Source organism: Glandiceps talaboti, chromosome 6, assembly GCF_964340395.1.
Source record: "Glandiceps talaboti chromosome 6, keGlaTala1.1, whole genome shotgun sequence".
NCBI lineage: Eukaryota > Metazoa > Hemichordata > Enteropneusta > Spengelidae > Glandiceps > Glandiceps talaboti.
The window spans coordinates 15,300,058-15,323,986 of record NC_135554.1 but is presented as its reverse complement, the minus strand read 5'-3'; the positions used below and the strand labels follow the sequence as shown (position 1 = coordinate 15,323,986).

The 23,929-nt window shown below is 37.8% G+C and overlaps 2 protein-coding genes across 2 annotated transcripts in view; both read right to left on the bottom strand.

Annotated features, from left to right (window-relative positions):
• LOC144436047 (lysine-specific demethylase 4C-like) overlaps nucleotides 1-14,973 on the bottom strand; it is a 56,551-nt gene extending 41,578 nt beyond the window's left edge. Inside the window, exons 1-7 of the mRNA XM_078124703.1 lie at nucleotides 14,867-14,973; nucleotides 12,565-12,723; nucleotides 11,705-11,880; nucleotides 10,264-10,572; nucleotides 6,127-6,176; nucleotides 5,119-5,222; nucleotides 2,994-3,131 (exon numbers count right to left, since the gene is read on the bottom strand). Coding sequence (XP_077980829.1) covers nucleotides 2,994-3,131; nucleotides 5,119-5,222; nucleotides 6,127-6,176; nucleotides 10,264-10,572; nucleotides 11,705-11,880; nucleotides 12,565-12,696 — 909 coding nt within the window. The 5' untranslated portion in view covers nucleotides 12,697-12,723; nucleotides 14,867-14,973. The remainder of the gene's footprint in view (nucleotides 1-2,993; nucleotides 3,132-5,118; nucleotides 5,223-6,126; nucleotides 6,177-10,263; nucleotides 10,573-11,704; nucleotides 11,881-12,564; nucleotides 12,724-14,866) is intronic.
• Nucleotides 14,974-16,884: 1,911 nt separating this feature from the next.
• Nucleotides 16,885-22,661, bottom strand: LOC144436594 (ryncolin-1-like). The gene is made up of 4 exons (XM_078125416.1): nucleotides 22,369-22,661; nucleotides 20,176-20,312; nucleotides 19,283-19,544; nucleotides 16,885-17,892 (listed from the first exon to the last, which is right to left on the bottom strand). The coding sequence occupies exons 1-4, from the start codon at nucleotides 22,652-22,654 to the stop codon at nucleotides 17,636-17,638; spliced, it is 942 nt and encodes a 313-aa protein (XP_077981542.1). The 5' UTR covers nucleotides 22,655-22,661; the 3' UTR covers nucleotides 16,885-17,635.
• Between the last annotated feature and the right edge of the window lie 1,268 nt (nucleotides 22,662-23,929).

Genomic DNA, 23,929 nt, shown 5'->3' with positions numbered 1-23,929 from the left:
TAGAGATTGAATAGTGTGACCAGATTTTTTTTCCATCACAACAAGAAGAGTTGAATGAGTGGCAGGCACAGAGAAAGAAATGAATAAAAGAAATAAGAGACGGCGTTAGAGACAAACAACTTGTTATGGATCAAATTCTATCACAGATCGAAAAGACAAATTTGGCATTTACCGAGTTAGGAAGAAACAGAAATTAACTGAAAATACACTGACGAACAGAACCACATTCAACATCACAGGTACCAAATGACTGAACAGGCTGTCCTAATAATAGCCTGATTTCCAAGTTCCTCACCCAAGACACCTTGCAACATAAAGGCAACTTCATTTGTCTGCCCATAGTAGCCACAACTCAATGGTGTCTCTTCCAGTCAATCTTGGTGACAAAAGTTTGGTGAGCAATTACCACTGGGAGGAGTTCCATTTTAATGCCTGGCAAACAAATTTCTATGGCAAGTATAGGAGAAGAGTACCACCTATTAAAGACGCAAGATAAAGGAACTGCTAAATTCTGTTTACCCATTTACAACTCTTTATATTGATTCTATACAAACTCTTGCTTGAGAGCTTTACTGTATTTTCCCTATTTGACAGTCACATAGTGGTATAATTCTATTAGCAGGCTAAAGGTTCTGTTTTTTACCTTCTTTCTTTTATTCGCTACAGAAGAACAGAATTTACCAAATACTTGCATGTGGGTGTTCTACCACATTATTCACACACACACACACACACTCCCTTTCCTCCTCCCCCCCAAATACACATCACAATTACACACAAGACTAGCAACAATACTGTACCTACACATCAACAACACTGTGTGGTATCGATTCAAGTCACTATTTCCGCTGTATAGGTATGATTGTGGTGGTTGTTGTTGCTAAAACCTGTCTAATTGTAAATATTAGCTTAGATTTTCAAACTAGAATAACATGCATTGCAGTATACTTTAAAGTGTTTTGGCAAATTCAGACATTTTTTGTGTTGTTTCCAATTTATTTTAATTCAACATTTTTGTCAAGGCTAGCTTGCTGTTGGTCATGGTTCTGTCACAACAATACAGTCATATTTATGTAACAATTTTGCAACTGTTCCTAGAGTTATCCCTTCTCAAGTCTCTGTTATGGCTTCAAACATCTTAGCAAAAATACATGTTGATCTGCATGCATGCATACATGCACAACATTTAGCTAATTGCATATGACAACGGTGACTAACTGACTTGTAGTATTTTAGGGGAGTGTGAGGATTATCAGAGTTCCTTGAAGATTTATATTACATAATTCAACTTTCAAGGATAAGTCAGTTAATCCACTATAACAGAATAGGCCCATGCATCACTTCCTGAAATGAAAGCAAATACTTCCACTCAATCGACCTGAAGTCTTAGGCTCTAATACAAACTCAAACTATTGTCCTATAATGACTCCCTTCTTCCCCTACATTTTTCATAAAAACAGGTCAGCTACAGATTATAGATGTGTACGAATATATATCACTAGGTATCTGGAATGATTCAATTGTTGGACAGAACAATACCTAGTATGCCACAAATCAAATTTTATTGCAGGACAAATGAACCGTAATATTTTGCCACCTCTTGAAATGATTTAGTTGACTGTCCTACAAACTGTGACCTTATTTTTTATGACTTTTTTTTTGCATACACCATGATTTGGGGGAGTCGTAAAGCTATAATTTCTGCTTGAGTGGTGTTCCTCCATAAATCAGTGTCCTTCGCTTCAGACTTGACTAACTTTCCAACTGCTATTACATTGTCTGGCTGGACTGGTATGTGTTGACAACTCAAGTGATGTCATCGGGTCACATCCATATTTGTGCAGACATACAACAGAATAAGTCACATTGCAGTTACTTTAAAACCATGTCACACTGGGATCAACGTCTTGTCTGGGGGAAGGGTGAATTTTAGGATCTACACAACAAAAACTTAACCAAGCTCTCTGCAAAACTTGTGTGAGAATATAAAGTAGGCCGTTCCACCGTTACAAAGAAATGAACTAATCTCTTACATACCTGCAACCATGTATACAATTCAGAACAGAATTATTTATCAGATGACATCATTGTGTTTTCTGTACACAATATGTACATGTGTGTTGTGATTCTTTCTTTGATTTGGTGTTTTTGCTCAGGTTTGTATGTGTAGGCCTTGAGAGGAGTCCTAAGTATGTCTATGAAAACCAAGTCATGATATTCAATGCCACAGTGACAAACACAAGGGACTGCTACTTGGTCTTCACAAGATCATTATGACTTAATATTGTCAGGTCATTCAGGATCTTGTACTGCATCATCACAAGTACACCCACACCCCCCCCCCCCCACCACACATATATACTAATCCTGTTTATACAAATCAAAGTACCCACTAGATAAGATAAAGGCAATATATTTGCCACTGAAGGTAGTATTTTTTGTTTAGAGTTGAAGGTAGGTCAAATCTACCTGTGTTCTTCTGGTATCTTACCAGTGTTCCCATACATAATTATGGTAGATTTTATACCAGTTTTGCCGATTTCCCCCTTTTTGTTACCAGGGTTCCCACATCTGAGCAAAGCATTGAGATCACTTCTAAACAGTATTTTTATTTTGATCTCATATAAAAAAGACAATATCTTTAGTTATTACATATGTCACTATCTGGTATCAGGAGATTGCACTTGTGGAAGTGGTATTTTGCAACCTTGAAAACCAGAACATTTCAGAATAGTGTAAATTTGAGGTATATTCAGGAATAATATCTTTCTTCCGTCTGTTATACAGACCAAGCTATATATACAGCCTACAGAACACTATTTCTGAAACTATATACATACTCTGCATTATTACCAGTAATTACACCAAAAAAAGCAGTCTTTCCACAGTGGTAAGGCTAATTCACAGCCACTATTAATTTCCTCGGCAACACATCTGTTTCAACGTCCATGTAGCCATAACATGAATGCTTTATAAAATCTTAACAAACTTACGTGCATTGCCCTTTTCCCGAACTCTATCCATCGCAGAGATCCAAAGTTTGTAGACTCCGCACAGTTAAACCCATGGTTAAAGCCAGCATGGTATCCATATGGAAAAGTTATCATAAATTCCCCGGCCTCTTGTGTTATCTGTTGGAATAGAAATGTACATGGGTGATTACTTCTATCCCTAACTCAGCACCACTGACTATATTTTGGTGGAAATTACACTTGCCTAACTCTACTATTCATAGAAGGTGCACTGAGAGAGTTGCCTAACTATTCATCCTCATTTGCATAAAATTACCAAAACTTGTCAAAAGAGGGCTCACTTCATTTAGACCATTACACCACAGCTTGCAGCCACAACTGCTTTAACAAACTGTGGAGAAACTAACTGCTATCAGGCAGGATGTTCAGGTGATGTAATCTTACTCATTTTCAATACACAAGAGATAGTTTGATTTAAGATCTAGTTATAAGTACACTATATCAAGTAATACTCCAGGAATTACACAATACAAGTCAAACTGCAAAAAGCAGAATACAATTATTTCATATATTTTACACCTTTTATAATTGATCTCAATAATACTCAGACATGAGAAAATTTGTGAGCCAGAATGTGATAAAAATCTCACATTTGACAGTTTTGATTAGGTGCTATTCAATTTACTGGATATCAATAGAGTTCAGTACATGATATGTATTTGTCTGGATATGTGTCGCCACCTAAAGTCCAGGGAGTATATGACACAATAGGTTACAGTTACAGGATGAAAATCATTCATAAAAAAACAATCAAATACCCTCTCCAGCTCTGAGACAGCATTACCCTAAAGAGAGTCAACAGTCACCATTTTCGGTAGACCCCTTCAAGACAATGCCACAATCAACATTCCAATTTGTCACAAGACCAAAGTTTGAATTGATATTATAAGACTGCTAATTAAGGACAAATCTGTTAGTTTTGATGGGTTATATGTATACCAATACTGGCAAGTCATGCTCAGCAAAGCTAGTCAGGTGGCTATGTCCAATTGTAATATTTGCAGATATACTCAGTATATACGTTGCACCAGTGTTGTAGAACTGTATATAATCGTAATGTAAATTAATACTTTTAACCCTTTGAACCCTAAGCTCCCCAGGGTAACGTGACGTATATCCTGACCCCCCCCCCCCCCCCAGGAGAATTGTTAATTATCATTTATTCATGTTTACACATCTAAAAAAAATATATATGGGCAGACAAATATGATTTCAGAAAGAAATGATATTTCGGAATAATTCCAACCGATAGGGAGGGAAGGTGTTCTCCTTTGAGCACCAGTATGTCCCGTGCCTTGCCCCCGCCCATTGCCATGCCCCCTGCCACGCCCACGTCCCCTACCTACCACGACCCCTCCCTCTGCCACACCCTCTGCCGACAGGTGCTGGGTCTAAATTATCATTGTCTGAAACATTTGAAGCAGCTGAATCAACGTGGCCGAAATCGCCTTTACATGAGAATGCTCACTAGAAAATCACTATCATGCATAATTGTTACCTAGCACACTTTCCTCATCCGAACTCAACACATCTTGCAGCACTTGAGCAGTTGTAATACGTCTACGAGGCATTTTTGAAGAGCAATGTCCGATAAAGTAATACACAGCGACGTTAACAATGGCGGCAATATGTCATCACTATGTTTGGATGCCAAACATGTGTAGTAACGAGCTGTTTGATTGGCTGTTATATTGCTAGGCGATACGGCCGGTATACCGGCCTTTAGGATATAAAGTCAAACTCCAATAGGCTGGTATACCGGCCTTCAGGGTTCAAAGGGATAAAAACTGAATGGCATACTCTTGCAAAGTAAATTTATCGAACCATTTTAACCTTGTGTATCACACTATGCACTGCAGTGTCATAAAGCAAACATACTGTGACATCAGCCTACATTTTCACATACACATAAATGGTTGCTGGTAAACTCATGGCTATCAGAAAAGTACAGTATAGTCTTACAAACTCTGTAATAAGGTCACAGGCCTCTGCTGAAGCAGCGATACATACAGGTATCAATGCCTAAGAGTATGGCTGTTGACAGAAAGATTGAATGCATAGTGGTTTGTGATGGATAACTTCTTACCTTGTTGTATGGTATTGAATACTGTCTTAGTATGTGTGGGGATATCAAAGTCATCTTGTGACGTAGGAAATTAGAACATCCCTGAAAACTGCTAGGAAAGAAACCTATGAAATAAACATATGTTAAAACATTAATAGAGATAATACTATGACAAGCCGGACATCACTTTATCATACTGCTATTTAGTGGTAAACTGGAGTTGTCAACTATTACTGATGCAAAGTTTACAGGGGGCATATTCAGGAGGCAAAACACCAGTAAACACATTGACTTATATTTGTCAATACAGGTAAATGGTCCAGTTAACTCATAGTGACTGTGAAAGACATGTGACAAATGGCAACGAACATATTGTGACTATAACCCACAGTAAACAATTCACATTACATATCGGTTACCAAGAAAGACAGCATGACAAAATGCCAGCAAAGACAATGTGACCTTAGCCTAAACTGAAACCACTATATTTGGGTGTTAAAGGTTGTATTTTGATTGGTCTTGGTTAGTACTATGGAAAGCAAGCTATCGACAGACTAAAATAGACACAAACTAAAGCGATTGTTGTTCAATGTAGTAGGTTACAGCAGTGGATGACAGCAGTGCCTTGGTCATGTAATGTGGCCATAATCACTCAGTCACCAAGAATGAGGTTGATGTTGTTGAATGTGCGACCACTTGGAAAACATGCCATCACAGATGCAACCCTATTGTGAATGTAATTACACCAATGTTCATTGCTAGCTTTTATCAACATGTTGCAACAGTAGTTTTAGTTTGTGTGTCTGTTAGCCTGTCATCACTTTTCAGAGCCATGGTTGGTCAGTGAGGGATGTAACCAGTCATGGTAGGAAAGACAATACTTCAGAAGATGGGACTGATACTATATAACCCAATCAGGTCTCTTGCTCTAGCTGATTCTCAATCAGAAGAATGATGTCTATATGTGCAGTAACTTATACTTGACAATGTAGTAATTATGCAAGAGAAAACAAATAAGCAATTACTTGCCTGCAGCTAACCGTTCCAACCTTTTACCATGTTCTGGTGGAATTGCATACCTGTTGAAAGAACAAAGACAAATTCATGAAATAACTATAGTTAGTAATAAACACTTATACCTGTCTGTAAAGAGCACCCAAATCAATACAATATTGACTATCGCAAAGTCACTGTTCTCATCTGTAAACAGCACCCCCAACCATATAACACTGACTACTGTTAGTGGTACATTATAGTAAACACAGTACTACAGTAGCCTAGTCGTACCTGTCTGTAAACAGTGCCCCCAACCATATAATACTGACTACTGTTAGTTGTACATTATAGTAAACACAGTATTACAGTAGTCGTACCTGTCTGTAAAGAGTGCCCCCGACCATATAATACTGACTACTGATAGTGGTACATTATAGTAAACACAGTACTACAGTAGTCATACCTGTGTGTAAACAGCGCCCCCAACCATATAATACTGACTACTGTTAGTGGTACATTTTAGTATACACAGTATTACAGTAGTCGTACCTGTCTGTAAACAGTGCCCCCAACCATATAATACTGACTAGTTAGTAGTACAATATAGTAAACACAGTACTACAGTAGTAGTACCTGTCTGTAAACAGCACCTCCCACCATATACTGACTATTTTAGTAAACACAGTACTACAGTAGTTGTACCTGTCTGTAAACAGCGCCCCCAGCCATATAATACTGACTACTGTTAGTGGTACATTATAGTATACACAGTATTACAGTAGTCGTACCTGTCTGTAAACAGTGCCCCCAACCATATAATACTGACTAGTTAGTGGTACAATATAGTAAACACAGTACTACAGTAGTAGTACCTGTCTGTAAACAGCACCTCCCACCATATACTGACTATTTTAGTAAACACAGTACTACAGTAGTTGTACCTGTCTGTAAACAGCGCCCCCGACCATATAATACTGACTACTGCTAGTGGTACATTTTAGTAAACACAGTACTACAGTAGTCGTACCTGTCTGCAAACAGAGCCCCCAACCATATAATACTGACTATTGTTAGTGGTACATTTTAGTAAACACAGTACTACAGCAGTAGTACCTGTCTGTAAACAGCACCTCCCACCATATACTGACTACTGTTAGTGGTACATTTTAGTAAATACAGTACTAAAGTAGTCATACCTGTCTGTAAACAGCGCTTCCCACCATATACTAACTATTGTTAGTGGTACCATTTTAGTAAACACAGTACTACAGTAGTACCTAGTACCTGTCTGTAAACAGCACCTCCCACCATATACCAGGGCTCGAAATTCGCGGTAGTCCCGCGTCCACAGACTACCAATGTTTGTCTCTGGGCTACCAAATTATGTGAGTGGTAGCCCAATTGGGCTACTAAGTTTTGAATGAAACTGTGACACCCTGACTCCGACACCTTCCTGGGCCGGGGGCCTCCGAGGTTGCAGTCCTGTGGGACGTGTTCTCGCCAAAATTAGCGTCAAAATCTGTGCGTCTTTTCCAAATTTGCATCCACACTACATGTATATCAAATGTACACGAAATACATGTACACTGTACACGTCATTCTTCCGTTCATCGTATACACAGCTTGTACTTCCAAAATGTCACAACAAAACATTTATATGCAACAATATTCTGTATAGCGATTTAATGTTATCTGTCTGTACTTTCAATTTCCCATGGTAATCACTCTCTGGAAATCTGCTCTCCGGCCCGGGCCCTTCCGATTCTTCTCGGAGTCGGAGCACAGTACACTCTCGGTACAGCACTGCTGCAGTAACTAAATTCCATAACATGAATGACAGCTTTAACTTTCAACTTGACAGAGACATAGTTGTAATGGTGTTTGATAAAATTTTATGCTGCTGATGAGAACAGTTAACTTGGTATACACCTACAGATTCGTTTATTCTTGAACGATGCCTAAAAGTAAAACATTCCGTGTGTAAACCACGCTCACGCAACCCCTGAGAGCATGCAGTGGTGAATGGTAAATTCACGTAATGCATTCGATCTAGTAGTAGTAGCAAAGCTCAAAAAGAAAGTTGAAGTTTTAGTGAGAATGAAATGGTGACATGATGATTTGAATTTTGTGTGAAGTTTTCAGCATGGACCGTCTGCTTAGACTCTGTTTGATTATCTCTTCGCCCATGAATGGAAGGGGCTTTTCCGTAATGGCCGTCATGTATTAATACAAATCCTGTCTAACCCGTCTGTTAATAAGTAACCAATCACGTGGATAGATAATGATAACAGCACATAGTTTCTAAACTACCCTAAGACGTAGTCTCCACATCAGGAAATGGCCATGGGGCTTATGAAACTGTTTATACGTTTTCCATACGTTGAATCATATTCAAATTTTACAGGTCTCACTGCACCAAGAGATTTAGATAATAGTTACAAGTACGAACTGCGACTACATGTGTTTTCTTCATTGCAATGATAACCGTACGTTGTAACAGTAAGCCCCTCTTTATGACACGTCCCCAGAGACACATACATGCAAAAAATTGCGTCCCCAATGTCAAATATGGCATGAAATACACACAAATAACGTGTTAACGTGACTCTTAAGTTATTCAATCACTCATCGAATTCAATACATCATATAGTAACATATATACACAGACACCATTAATTTAGGAATGCATGCATATGGGCTACCAGTCATTGCTCTTGGGCTACCAAATTTAAAAGATGGTAGCCCACCTGGGCTACCAAGAAAAAAAACGAATTTCGAGCCCTGTATACTGACTATTGTTAGTGGTACATTATAGTAAACACAGTACTACAGTAGTCGTACCTGTCTGTAAACAGTGCCCCAACCAGACAATATTGACTATTGCTAATGGTAGCTGTACCTGTTTGTAAACAATGCTCCCAACCATACAATGTTGACTATCATTAGTGGTAGTAAACATTGTAGTTGTACCTGTTTATCAACACTGCCCTCAACCCATACAATATGGACAATATACCTTATTATGATTTCAGCTCCAAACACAAGAAGCCCCTTGTTGTGATAATAAGATTTGAATTATGACTGGCTGTCTTGTTTTGCAACATGTGTTCTGGTAAGGTTTATGTTAAATACCAGGTCTGACCAGGTGTAATACATGTAACAGTACTAGTAAATAGAAGTTATATTATGCAAAAGCCACATGAACTTATAATGTAAAGACAAAACATGGGTTGCCTGAGGAAGTCTATGCTGCAGAAAAAAATGTTATTTCTCTGTGAATGTGGCATCTAACTTGAACCCAGTAGTGGTAAGTAAGAGCCATGGCTGCCCTGAAAATGCTAACAGGGTCGACTATTATGTGACAGTCCTGTGAGTATCAAAATATTATAATTGCCACACTGTGTATGCTGTTATGAACATCATCCTGTGCACCTGTACAGTGATGTGAAAGGTTGATGCTATACCTTGTTCTTGTGTTGAACATTTAGTTGACATAATTAACTTAGGACTCCTTTAAACCAAGTTGTGGCAGTCAAATACTAGTTTCATCACCGACTAGAATGAACTTTCAACGCCAAGATTAAGTTTGAGTATTAGCTTTAGTTTAATACATAGAGAACTTTATATGTCATTATTTTAAGTTGTGAACTGTCACATGTAATCATTGATTTGTTTTATAATTATTTCTACACATTTTAATACCTTCATTTTCTTGTAGTACTTTGATTTCTTTACCAACAAGAAATGGAATTAAGTAAGTTATGCAGTTACATTCGTGAGTTTCACTGGTTTGGCCATGTTTTATTTTGACTCAAAATTGTGGCAGCAAGTCAATTTATGTACTGTTTATTTGCTATAAAGTTTTGGTTTGTAACACTCTATACAATTACTGTTAGCCCCAGAAGCCATAAAATGTGGTATTGTACTTGTGATGTTACTTCTATAGGCTTCAGTGCCGAGTATTCCAACATACATGAGTACCGGTATGTAGTAAAAGCTGTATTTCTCTATCTGTCAATTACCCTACTGGGGAAAACCTAGTAACTTGCAGTCCTTTTGGGGGCAATTATTAGCAGCTACATCCCTCAAGATCATGCAATAGGTGTAGGTCCCACTTTTATCACCATGCATGTGTGATTGTCAAATTGTCATTACTTAGCAACATCTTACCATGATTTGGGTGCACCAAAGTGCAGATAGTTGATGCTGTAGAGATCCATATCTTCTGTATGCCAGGCAAATGTTGTCTTCCACATACCAAAGTACAAATACGCAGTATTCACACCTTCAATCTTTATACCTTGTTTTGCTTCCACAACATCTAATATGGTACACAAGCTGTTGATGTTCCAAATATGCTGATCAGCATCTGTCACTGAGCCAGATATATCAGCTCCATATATTGGAGAATTGTATGTGATATTCTTCCAATACTTCCTCTCCAAGTCATCAAAATCGGTGTGTTTGGGAGTTTTGTATCTGTAGATGAGATGATACAGGTTCTACATTAATAGAACTGTCTAGATTTTGTAAACATGTTTATATCTCAGGACTGAGTTTGCAGCAAGGGAAATCATTTGCATGTACTGGTATGAAAAGCATGAAGCACTGGGTTAGTCACATGACACTCAGTGTGGAATGATGTGACAATATTAGTAGGTCCAAGATATCTATATGCAGCTTTTGTCTAATAAGGACAAGGAGTGACTCTCAGGATCACACATACGTAGGTGTACCAACTGACAGCAACTGTCTCGAGCAAAGTTAATGCTTGGATACAAATGACCATTTATGGGGAAGGTGCACGTATCTAAGTTAACCATCAGTTAACTTAAACTTGGTAAATCTTAAGTACAACAATGAAAACCTGACAAATTGCATATGCTTACCACTATACAAAAAGTCATATTTGACCATGTCTTTCCACTGGGGTAAATCTTTAGCAGAGGATGTGTAAATGTGGTGAGTATAAGATGAAGTGACACCTTGACTTAATTTACCCCTGGTGATCTCTCCCTTAGGGGTTGTAGGCAGTCAAAAGTGTCACTTCTTCTCATACTACCCCTTGATAGAGTTGGTAGTCAGGTGGGCCACAGGTAGGGTAGAGGTTGGGTAAAGGTGGGTAAATTTGACTTTTTGTATAGTGTACAGCGAAAGTTAATTCCATAAGCAACACCTGTTACATATCTGTTTTCTTTACAGTAGTCAGCGAAAGAACATAGTCTATAAGGTCCGCTGTGTCAAAAAGTGCCCTAACACATCAGCCAACTCATTCTGTGAACAAGGCGGTTGAGGGAGGAGTGACACAACACATCTTACAATCTAAGAAATAAAATAGCTGATGAATTTATCTCAAAACATCTGACACATTCTGTTGAGGGTTTTTTCAGAATGTGGTCCATATTCTCTACCCAGAATTGATGAAATCTTAGATCAAATAGTCCAATTGGAATAAGAAAATTTATACAACTACTTCACCATCTCACTTCCTGCAAGATGCATCTTCTATGAGTCTACAAGGTATATGTTGTGCAAATCTAAACAAGAATTATTATGACGTGCATGCAATATTAACATTAACATTGTTCCAAGATGAAGACTCTATCTTTACCTGTCACTCTCTGCTAGTGTCTTAAACTCGGAGACAGTCATAGGTTTTTTCTGTATGTTGTATTGGGTAAACAAGCCTTGACTTCCAGACACAAACTGGGAAATTGGAGCTGGTATTACAATGTTTTGAACAGGATCATATGAACGGGCAGGAATGTACTCTTTTGGAGGTATCACCTGAAATAAAAAAGTTGTGATTGTTGAGTAAATTTCAACTCTGTGAAAAGCAAACTGCAATGTCAGAGTTACCATGCTTTTCTATGTTAATCTTTGTAATAAAGCATTCCTGTAATTTAAAGGACCATGGTGCAACACAGCAGCCCTGTAATTTAAAGGACCACAGTGCAACACAGCAGCCCTGTAATATAAAGGACCGTGGTGCAACAAAACAGCCCTGTAATTTAAAGACCCATGGTGCAACAAAGCAGCCCTGTAATGTAAAGGACCATCGAGCAACACAACAGCCCTGTAATGTAAAGGACCATGGTGCAACAAAGCAGTGCTGTAATGTAAAGGACCATGGTGCAACACAGCAGCCCTGTAATGTAAAGGACCTATTTCTCTTGTGGTGTTCTATGGCTCAAATCAGATTACGATTAAAATTTTGGGTTGGGAAAAAGAGATTGACAGACAGAGCATTGGTCCAGAACAAGTGAATGATCCTATGTACTGGGTAGACTGAAAAGATTTGTTGTTGAAAGTGACATCAATGTTGAGTGGTACAAACAACAACAAGCTTTCAGTCTACTGTACCTGGATAATCCTTACATAGCCACTGATAAGACAAAGTGGGAACCTGGGACTGAACCATTGGCCTTTAATTAAAGAGAAAAAAGTGAGTGACCATTTACAACTATTTACCTTTGCTAGCCCAGCTTTGTGAGCGCCAAGAGATTCCATGTGTTCTATGTAGGCACTGAAATTTTTCATCTCGTCCAATGTTGGTCTGAAGACCATTATTTGGGGTATCGATGATGACCCCTGCGACGACATATTGATGGTGTTCAAACTGTTTTGAACCTAAAAGTGCAGGTGAAATGAAGACAAAAATATAATAGTATATTAATACACATTTATTAATGATAAACATTACAATACTCACAGAGGTTAATATAGCTCATTACATGTTCATACATGTTCATATTCATAAATACACACACACACACACACACACACACACACACACACACACACACACACACACACACACACATTCTCAAACACACTACTCTAATTAAGACAGACAGGCAATATATGAAAGATTATGTAATAAACTCAGATTACAGACTTTGTAACTTGCTGAATGTCAGAAGTACACACAGAGTTCATAAAACATATATGAACATGTGTGGGCAGCACCAAACATACTGTTCTTGTTCTCTATATGTTCTTTGCCCAAAAATAGAAAGACATGGTCACGATCACATACAAACAATTACCTATTACATGTACATGTAATTCTGCAATGTTGTAGAACCAGTGAACTTCCACTATTAGTACTAAAACTAACTTGATATTGCATTCTTTGAAACGTAAATGCTGTGTTCCAATACTTGAAATCATAAGATCTATCTCTTGGTAAATTGACAGACAGACGACCCCTTTGTCTGCTGTCAATTACATTCAGTCCTTACAAATTACTATAAACAGGGTCCCATTCATTACACATGCAATTGTACATCAATGTAGACACAATAACAAGACCACTTTCAATGAACTGACAAAAAAGTTCAACAGCTGGAGGTCACTATATTACTTTTTCAATAAACATGAAGGTGTAACAAATTCCAAATCTATATTCATGACAGTTCAAAATATGTATATTCTGCCAGCTGCTTTCTTCAATAGTAGCATGATGAAGTTTTCAGAAAACTTACTACTGATGTACAGCAGTTTTAAAACAAAATTTGGACTACTGGACTTTAACATACCTAAATTTAACCAACAAAATACTAGTGTAACAGTCAGACAGTGGAACACAGGAGTCCATGACACAATTTGTTTTGTTTCTCACTATCATTAGCCTAACGAAATCTAACACACCCCTTTATTTCTTGCCATTGGTCCACAACACTACTTTCTTGCCAAACTTTACAACACAGCCAAATGGTACACCTGTCCCTATAAATAGTGTGGCTAATAATAACCATCGTCAGAGGTTGACCTCGTACACATTTGGGGGAATGTTTTTTTTTTTTACAAAATGACATGAAAACAAAACAATACATGGGAAAGTATCACAACCAACACTGGTCTACATTGCAATACTAAACACACGTGCATGCATACAGTAAGACTCCACCACCAGCGGATAATACACAGTTACTATACACTGCACTGCAGACACGGGGAAGCCCAGACATTGTTTACAGGAATTGTATAAGGCATACAATGGTAGTGTACGCACGGGAGGTTGTGATATCTGTTGTAAATATGTCACCGATTTCGTTATTTTTACAGCTAGTTACTTACATATACAGACATCACGACGATACAACTAAATCGCAAATGTCTGCCAAAGTGTGAAACATTTCAAAAACATATTACCCACGCCACTTGTCACGAACTTGCAATACAATAAGTAATGTACAGTCGATAAGTAGAAATCGTATCCAACATGGCCGCCACCATCACATCAACTTCGTCTTTTAAAGACCTCAATATAGGGGCATATTTCACTTAAAATCACACAAATAAACCAACTAATTTTGGTACTATCCGATGAAAACACCCTTTAAAAGTTAAAAATGTATTACATTTATAATCTGAACAGTCAGTGATAGAACAAATCTGTGATTTATCAACGTTCATATGAAACCCTGTCATCTCGGCACGGTTCAACGTAAACAGAACGCTGTTTGACTGGCGACTACGAGTTTGCCCAGGGAATGCAAGTACAGAACGTGTTATCTGTGGAAAAAACTATTTATAATCCAAGATTTTGGTTTCCGTTTATACTCTATGTAGTTAGTTAATATAAGTATATTGAATTTAGCTGGAGAGGGGAGAGTTTGCATCATGCCGACCCATTTTTCCTGTCCCTGCTGCCTACGTGCAATACGATATCCGCGAGAGTAACGTCTACCATACACGGACTCTCGCATCTACCAACACCTCTAGTAGCCATAATATAGAAATATGTTGTACAGAAATAAAAACTCACCTTTCAATATGTTATCGACAGACACGAAGTTGAAGAATTAAGAACAGTGGGTTTGCTTCACAGAAATTACTATAAAGTAAACCCACACAGAACTACGATATTTTTTGTCTTACGGAAGACCCTTCACTCACTAAAAATATTCGACTAGTCCGCGCAAAGTAGTTTCAGAAATAGCCGGTGGTTTTTGCGATATGACATTGTATTTTTTCGATATCACTAAATACCTTGCAGAATCAGAAATTATTAAACCTCGAATATAGAAGAATATTCATGATTTACTGGACCCATATTGATAATCAAACTCGTGAATGGCACTATTTTTTCGACGTAAGAATCCGCCGCCAGAGGGTCACCTGGAAATTTTGCAAGCTGCACAGGGCAATGCCGAACTTGGAAAGTTAGGCAAATTGCTAGGCTAGGCTAGCATTGCATTCCCTGCCCGAATTCCAATAAAATACAAATGCATTGTGTTTTGATGTATTTCATTTCTTAACTTTGGCATATTGAATAGAACGATATTCAATATCATTATATAGTCATTCCAACATCTAATAAAGCTTTACGATAATATAGGATAGATGGAAACTAGAAGTAGAGGTGAGGGTTTGTGCGAGGGTTTATAAGTGGTGGGCCTATTTAATTTGAGACTAAAACCACGTATGTGCATATAATCTATGGCCAAAAAATACACCAAATAAAAACCAAGTATAATAATAAATGTCATACTAGTAATTAAACTACAGAACAACAAAAGGGAATGTCAACAATATTTTTTTTTTAACAAAAAAAAAACCAACAAAGAACAACTTTAAAATCATATAAAGATCCAGTGACAGGAAACATCTGATCTCCTGGGCCCTCTCGCCTTTTAATTAAAAAAAAATAGTGTATTTCCGATAACCCGACCGACCCTAGTTTTAAGCCCCCGGCTCCAAAAAAAATGCAAAAAGGTAAAATGGTAACAATTTACTTGTATTTCCGTGTGCACCTTCATGCCTTTGCATCATCTGTGGTCACCTTTTTTTTTTAAATCGTATTCCAGAGAGAAATCAGGTCTTTTTAGACCTCGGTTTTAGACTATAACTCTACAGTCTGCATAACGCGTTCGTCTACTTTATTTAAACTTATAATTGTTTTCATTCACTTATTTTACACCTCATCAAACTCTCACGAAAGTATTGTGACCGACGAGTGTCTTATCGAAGTAATTTTTAGAAAATTTAAAAGTAAAGTGAAATAAGACTTGTAGGCCTTGTCCGATAAATGAGTGACACTAATATTATAGCGCCTTATGCCTACATGATTTTAACCAGTTTGACAATGATCATAAGGCTGGGATCAGAATTTACGGCGAAGGGGGGGGGGGGCAGAAATTGGGGGCCATGAAAAATAATGAGGGTTCAAAGGGGGGGGGGGTGAAAATTCTGATGGTCTGAAAGGGGGACCCGAAATATTTTAAAATTAAACCTAAGAAGTGGTCGTGTAGCGAGTAAATTAAAAGATTTCTCGCGGCTTCGCTGCAATACCTTCTAAAACCTATATGAGTTTGGTGACAGCCATGCGAATGTATTTGTATATGTATATGTCATCCTCTGTCTGTCTGACTGTCTCTATCTGTCTGACTGCCTGCCTGCCTGCCTCCCTCTCCCCCTCTCTCTCTCTCTCTCTCTCTCTCTCTCTCTCTCTCTCTCTCTCTCTCTCTCTCTCTCTCTCTCTCTCTCTCTCTCTCTCTCTCTCTCTCTCTCTCTCTCTCTCTCTCTCTCTCTCCTCTCTCTCCCTCTCTCCCTCTCTCTCTTTCTGAATGTTATTCATTTAATTATGTTTCTGGAGGAAAATGGATCTACATTCACATTATTATATTGGTGGCCTAGAGCTAGAGCTAGAGGGACGTAAATCCTAAGAGATAGGAATTACACGCCTGCAGGTTTGGGCAATCTATATGAAGGCCGCGGTCACTCGGAACAAAAACAAACGACACAAAACGATGGAAATAAAGGTGAGTAAAGCATTTAGCCGCTTTCACCACATCGGATTTTAATCAGATTGTATGACTGGGTCCATGTGTGGAGCGTGGGTAGAAGCGCCACCAACGACAGATTCTTACAGCCGCGAGGATTATATTATGTATGTTTTCCCTGTGTTTTCAGAAAGTCTTTGAACTATTCTAAAATGATATAAGATGTATTTGAGAAGAAGATCTCTGTCGACAATGTCTTGATATGCAATATATTAAAATGAGTAAAGTCTGAATATATAAAAACGGAATTCTATATTTAAAACAACAAAACAATAAGTTGTTGATTTTTTTTTATATTTAACACACGTATCATGTCAATTATCGAAGAGAAATGCCCAATAATGACAATTTTGTTAAAAGTATTGGCGTACTTTAATATTACGTGTAATCATGACTAATAAGAATACCACACATGCAAGATCTACACTTCATCATGCCAAAATCGATTTTATCTTGGAAGCATTAGATCAGGCCTACTTTATTGCTTAGGTGACATGAGAACTTAATTTTTATCAGCTCTGCATCACGTGACCTCTTTATAGTAGAGCTTTAAACATGATAGATATATGCAAATTTAGTTCAGAAGAGGGCTGCAAAATAAACAATTTTAGGAGCTCCTTTGCTGTCACACTTGGCTCCAGCATTATTATGTTGCAATATGTTTCTTTATGAGTAAATGAAGCGCCTAACAATAATGCGTGTAATTCCCAATAATATACGATTAATATATATCCATAAATCAGACAACTGTGTTATCGAGGCAATGGTCTTATTTTCATTTCTGTCAATTTAAGTGAGTAGTTATGTCCTTTGAAAGCATTCCATTCGACTCCATCAGCGTAACTCTCATGTTCTCCCTTCAGGTAGAGACCGTTCAAGTTGGAACTGTGACATGCAGAGTACCACCAGCCGCCCTTATAAGATGTTGCACAGTTACCGCCCTCATTATCGTCATTGTCTTTATCTTTCGTTGAAAACATGTAATCACTGTGCCAACTGAACGAGTCACCTGGAAAGAGAGACACAAACTGAGCCAAATAATACACAAACGAATACCTGGCAGAGCAAGGTGAACAATGAGGTCCTCTCCATGGCCAAGATACTATATCCTCAACATTGTTCTCGCAATTAGACCGTTGGTGTCGCTCTATCGCCAGTTGCATTACATTCAGGCACTCGGGTATTAAACCTGTGTCTCGGAGGCTGTGAACTTGTGACGTATTATAAGAAAACATACAAAATTCTACCTTTTGAAACGGAGAACACCAAGTGGTATGAGTTTCAATTATGCGTATTGAAAATGCATATCTGACTAATTGTAGCTCACCAAACAACCAGACAGAATGCTACATGTAGCACCTGCAACATTTTACATCGCTCAATAACAACAATGACCCAAACTACCCGTCGTGCATTGGTGAATCTGGCATCATCCGACCACCCACACCTAGTTATTCTATATGATCAGATGAAACTGCTCAGTATATATATATATATATATATATATATATATATATATATATATATATATATATATATATATATATATATATATATATATATATATATATATATATATATATATATATATATATAACTCGGTGAGTATCAATCTGCTAAGACAGTGCTCTATACCGCAGTGGCAGAGCGTAATAGTTTTGGTAGTACTGGAACGCTTTCTTGGTTGTAACTCGGAGTTTCACGCATGGTGCGATCATCAGACAACGAGTTGTCTGATGATCGCACCATGCGTGAAACTCCGAGTTACAACCAAGAAAGAGTTCCAGTACTACCAAAACTATATATATATATATATATATATATATATATATATATATATATATATATATATATATATATATATATATATATATATATATATATATATATATATATATATATATATATATATATATATATATATATATATATATAACTCGGTGAGTATCAATCTGCTAAGACAGTGCTCTATACCGCAGTGGCAGAGCGTAATAGTTTTGGTAGTACTGGAACTCTTTCTTGGGTGTAACTCGGAGTTTCACGCATATTGCGATCATCAGACACTCGATGATCTGAGTGTCTGATGATCGCAATATGCGTGAAACTCCGAGTTACACCCAAGAAAGAGTTCCAGTACTACCAAAACTATATATATATATATATATATATATATATATATATATATATATATATATATATATATATATATATATATATATATATATATATATATATATATATATATATATAGGAAGTCAGTGGTAAGATTTATCCGTAGCACAGTGCTCGATACGTCTGCACGCAGAGCGGAGTATATGCTGAGGGTAGAAGAATATCAAGTAGGGCCGTTTCGTGAGTAAATCACTCGTCAGGAGATGCTGATGTACATAAAAGCTTACCTGCCGCTCCTGAGTAGTCTCCCACTATTAATTTATAGTTGCTGAATTCATCGCCAAGAGAAAAATAACCGTACAAAGCATACACCGAGTTTCCTTCGAAATCCTCCATATCTACACGTAGTTGATACAATCTCTGATTGGTCAGACGAAATAACTTATCGTTACCCAACCAGAACTCAGCATTCACGTGACCAAAGCCTGATTTGTATGACTGCCAATCACGGAAGAAGTCTAATCTTCCATCCATTCGTCGTTGGAATACCTGAAAAGATGTGAGATGAACTTAATACAATCTCTGATTGGTCAGACCTCCCTCATTCCCTTTTTTCTAAAATAGAACTCTCCCCTTATAACCAATTGGTAAAATATGAGTGCGTTGGAGATGACTTGTTATATTAAAAACCACAGGCTTCTATACAGCACCACCAGGTGAGTCAGCAGAAAAAATACAACCCATTTCAGGTTATCGTTCACTGGTACAACCACACACAAACCAATAAGAAACTTCATATTCTACACTAAAGTAGCAAGGTAGTAAATTCTTGCTACAATGTGTCTATTATGAGAAAAAATCCTTAAATATACTGTAACTAGGCACAAACAAACAGGCGCCAATATTTTGATGTCTACATTAGATGTTCTGCATGGCGGCATGTTAGTTCATTTCATTTAGACAAAATGTTGCAAGAAATTGTAAAGCATTAAATCTTGCTATTGTAAAGTGTAGTACGAGAAGTTTCTTACTAGTTTTGCCGAGGTTGTATCAAACAGGGCCAGTGAACGGTCACTTGAAACGAGTTATATGTAGTTGTGTCAGAAGAAAACTATGCTCTGGCTCACTAGAATGACATGATGGTGAAAAACTTGTCTTTTGTTTATCATCTTCGACTTACCGTCCATCCACCGGAATCGGTGTCCATATCACAGTACACTCTGATTGGTTCATCGTCATCATCAGGTTGAATGACGTAGCTACCACTGGATGAAAGGCCAGTTTGAAGAATATCAAAACAGTCACGTGATTGTCCTCCTGGTAAGTGAGTGAACAGAAAACTATACACTATCAATATCATCTTTGACCAAAACCACTACAGTGGTCTGAGATAATTTGTTTTAAAAACGAGGGGGGGGGGGGGCCGCTACATTCCTTTAACTTATATGGGAGCTGCAATAATTATACATCGTCGCAAACCGCGGCCTGTTTTACGGCCTCCCATGCCACTGGAAGATAGAATAACTCTGGTTTGCGAGAATGTAACTGTAGGGTCATTTTTTTTGTTTTTATGGGTGTTTACCATTTCGGGTTTGCTCAAAATACAAAAAGTAACGTTGCAATCATTACTTCATCAAGTCCCCATTTCATGCCATACGATGTATTCAGAAGGTTTGATTTCAAAGTGAACAGGAAGTACACTGTTACAATCATAATAACATTTTGTATAGTGTAGAGTGTACATTGAGGGGTAGTTCTGCTGGCAGGCGGAGTATGGGACTCGATTCTGACATTGTCCCTAAACAAGAAGGAAAGGGCATTGTCAGAATCGAGTTCCGACTTACTCTGTCTGCAAGCAAGCAGAACTACTTTTTAGGGAAGTGTTTTAAATTTTCGTTCCTTGCCTACCAAAAGTCGTATTCTGTTTTACTAAATATTCCATGGAGGATATGGATGTGTTCATGGTTTTTAGCACAACTGAACTGTGTGTGTGTGTGTGTGTGTGTGTGTGTGTGTGTGTGTGTGTGTGTGTGTGTGTGTGTGTGTGTGTGTGTGTGTGTGTGTGTGTGTACAACAACTTAAAGTCAAAAACCACTGAACCGATTGCCATGATATTTGGTGGGTCCATTACCTTGGGTGTCTAGTTGGGAAATTGCTCAAATCAAAATGATCGCATCACAGATGTGTGATTTGGGTCAACAAATGTGATTTTTGGTCAAAAAACTTAAACTCAGAAACTACCTGGCAGATTGGTGCAAAATTTGGCGGGAACATTGTTAAGGGGGTATGCAGTAAGATTTGTTCATGACGTGATGATTCCATCAGTGATATGCATATTAGGGCTAACAATGTGTCTTTTTGGTTAAAAATCTATAATTCCAAAACTACTGAGCAGATTGGGCTGAAATTTAATGGGAATGCATCTAGGGATGTTTGGATGAAGAAATTTTAAGCATACAATGATTCCATGAGTGATATGCAAATTAGGTGTAAAAATGTTCATTTTTGGTCAAAAACCTATATCTCAAAAAGTATGTGGTCACCGAGTCTGAAACTTGGTGAGATGTTTCTGAAAAAGTTATTCTGCAGATTTTCTTCAAACATTTGGAGAAAATTGGCCCTAGCGACCATGACCACGCCCTTAGCAACGACCAAATGGCAGTATATTTTGGTCAAATAACAACATCATCTGGTAGGCAAATGAGTAAATATTCAAAAAATGTATGTAAATACCCTAGCAACCATGACCACGCCCATAGCAACAGCCAAACGGTGGTGTATTTCACAAAGATAACAACAGGGATTAATAGACTATTGAATAAACATTCAAAAAATGTATGTAAATTTGCCCTGCAACAAGACCACACCCATAGCAACAGCCAAATGATCACATATATTGCAAAGATAACAACGGGGATTAATAGACAATTGAATAAACATTCAAAAAAATGTATGTAAATATGCCTAGCAACAAGACCACGCCCATAGCAACAGCCAAATGATCACATATATTGCAAAGATAACAGCGGGGATTCATACACAAGTGAACAAAAACATTTAAGAATGTATGCACATATATCTAACAACATGACCACGCCCATAGCAACAGCCAAATGATAGCAAATATCGTAAAGATAGCAACATGGTTGGATAGGCAACTGGATTGTCATTCAACAAGTGAACACTTCTTGTTAGCATGGACTACCATATGGATAAACATTTTAAAAAACTGCACAGTTGTGCTACAACGCCATTGGCGGTATTTTTAAGAATCTGGTCTTACAACTTAAAATTTTGGCTCAAGACAAGCGAGTTAAAAGCAGTTAATGTTGCTATGTGCATAGGTAGTTGCTAGGAGATTGTGACTACTTACTGGAAGCCTTATTTGGATCCTGAAGAGTCTGTCCAAGATCTTTCAAACTCTGTTCCAAACTGTCTAGCTTGGTGACAAAATCATGAATGGTCTGATTAGCTGGACAATTTGGTACGTCAACTTGTATGTTGTTCACTGGATTGCAGACGGCTTGAGGACGTGGATCTGCCGAACCACGATGCTCTGAGCTTGGTCCAACACGCTGAGCTGTGGAGCAGGTTAAATGTAAAATAAAAATGACAGCCAACATTCGACTGATCCCAGAAGACTCTACAGACGAGGCCATCTTTCCATGTGTGTTGAAATCTCGAGTTCCAGAACTTTATACGTTTGTAAGCCGCGAGTGACCTTCGCTTGTAACAGACCACCGGATACATTTCCGGATAGTTGGATAATTGATAGGATGTGTTTTCCAGTACTCAACTTTTTACAATTTCTTAGAAGCCGTTCGTTGTTTTTTTTCAGTACTCCATTTGCAATTTCTTAGAAGCCGTTCGTTATTTTTTCCCTTGAAAACCTAATTGCTTGCCAATAGGAAAATGTTACCAGGAAGTTTGTAAAGTGCGAAAGGGCAGATTCCCGGGGCAGATTACAGAGCATCCTCACACAAAATGCCACAGACGTGGCTTGAAAATGTTCACCAAGTACTTTAACAGCTAGTATGTAGAGTCAGATTTATGCTCTACATTTCATCGAGTTTATTAATATTATCAATCTTCAAAATAAAAGTTAACTAGTCAAAAGAGAGATGCTGTTGTACATGTTGTAGTTATGTACCGACATGACTCTACTGGTCATATATGGCGCCATCAACGATAAAAATAAAAGCTAGTTCACTGTCGTTTTCATCTACTTTGTATAGCGTTGTCGCTATGCGTGTCGTACGGACTGATTACAGAGGCTTGGAATTGACCATACTTGTTTACAAATAGTTGTTTACTGTTTAATTTCTATCTTTACAAAAGTTGTTTATTGTTTACTCTTGTTTTTTTTTACTCTTTAAAAATATCTTTTCCCTACCGGGTGCCATGTAATAAAGTAGGGTGACCGGTTTAGGGAACTCAGTAGAACTAACTAATAAATAATTAATAAGGTAGTCATAGTAAAGCAGGTTTATTAAAACCAGCAAAAGAAGAGGTTAAAATTGATTTAGAAAAAAAAGACAAAACACCAATTTTTCAAATCATTACTTTGTTACATGACACCTTGTAGAGAAAAGATGTTTTTAAAAAGCAATTGCAAAAAGAAGAGGAAACAATAAAAAAACACATCTTTGTAAAAAAAACATTAAACACACACACACACACACACACACACACACACACACACACACACACACACACACACACACAAACCGAAATAAATTAAACAAATATGGCCAATTTCAAGCCCTGTGGATTGATGCGTAGATGCGTATGTGTCTCCCGTTAACGCATGTCCGTTGCTAGCACACAGTATGAATTTAGTTACTCCGCGGGCTATCCTCCATTGCACCCTGTACAGTAAACTGCTAAGAGAAACTGCTGAGAAATCTTTGACACGACTTAGAAATTTGGTATCC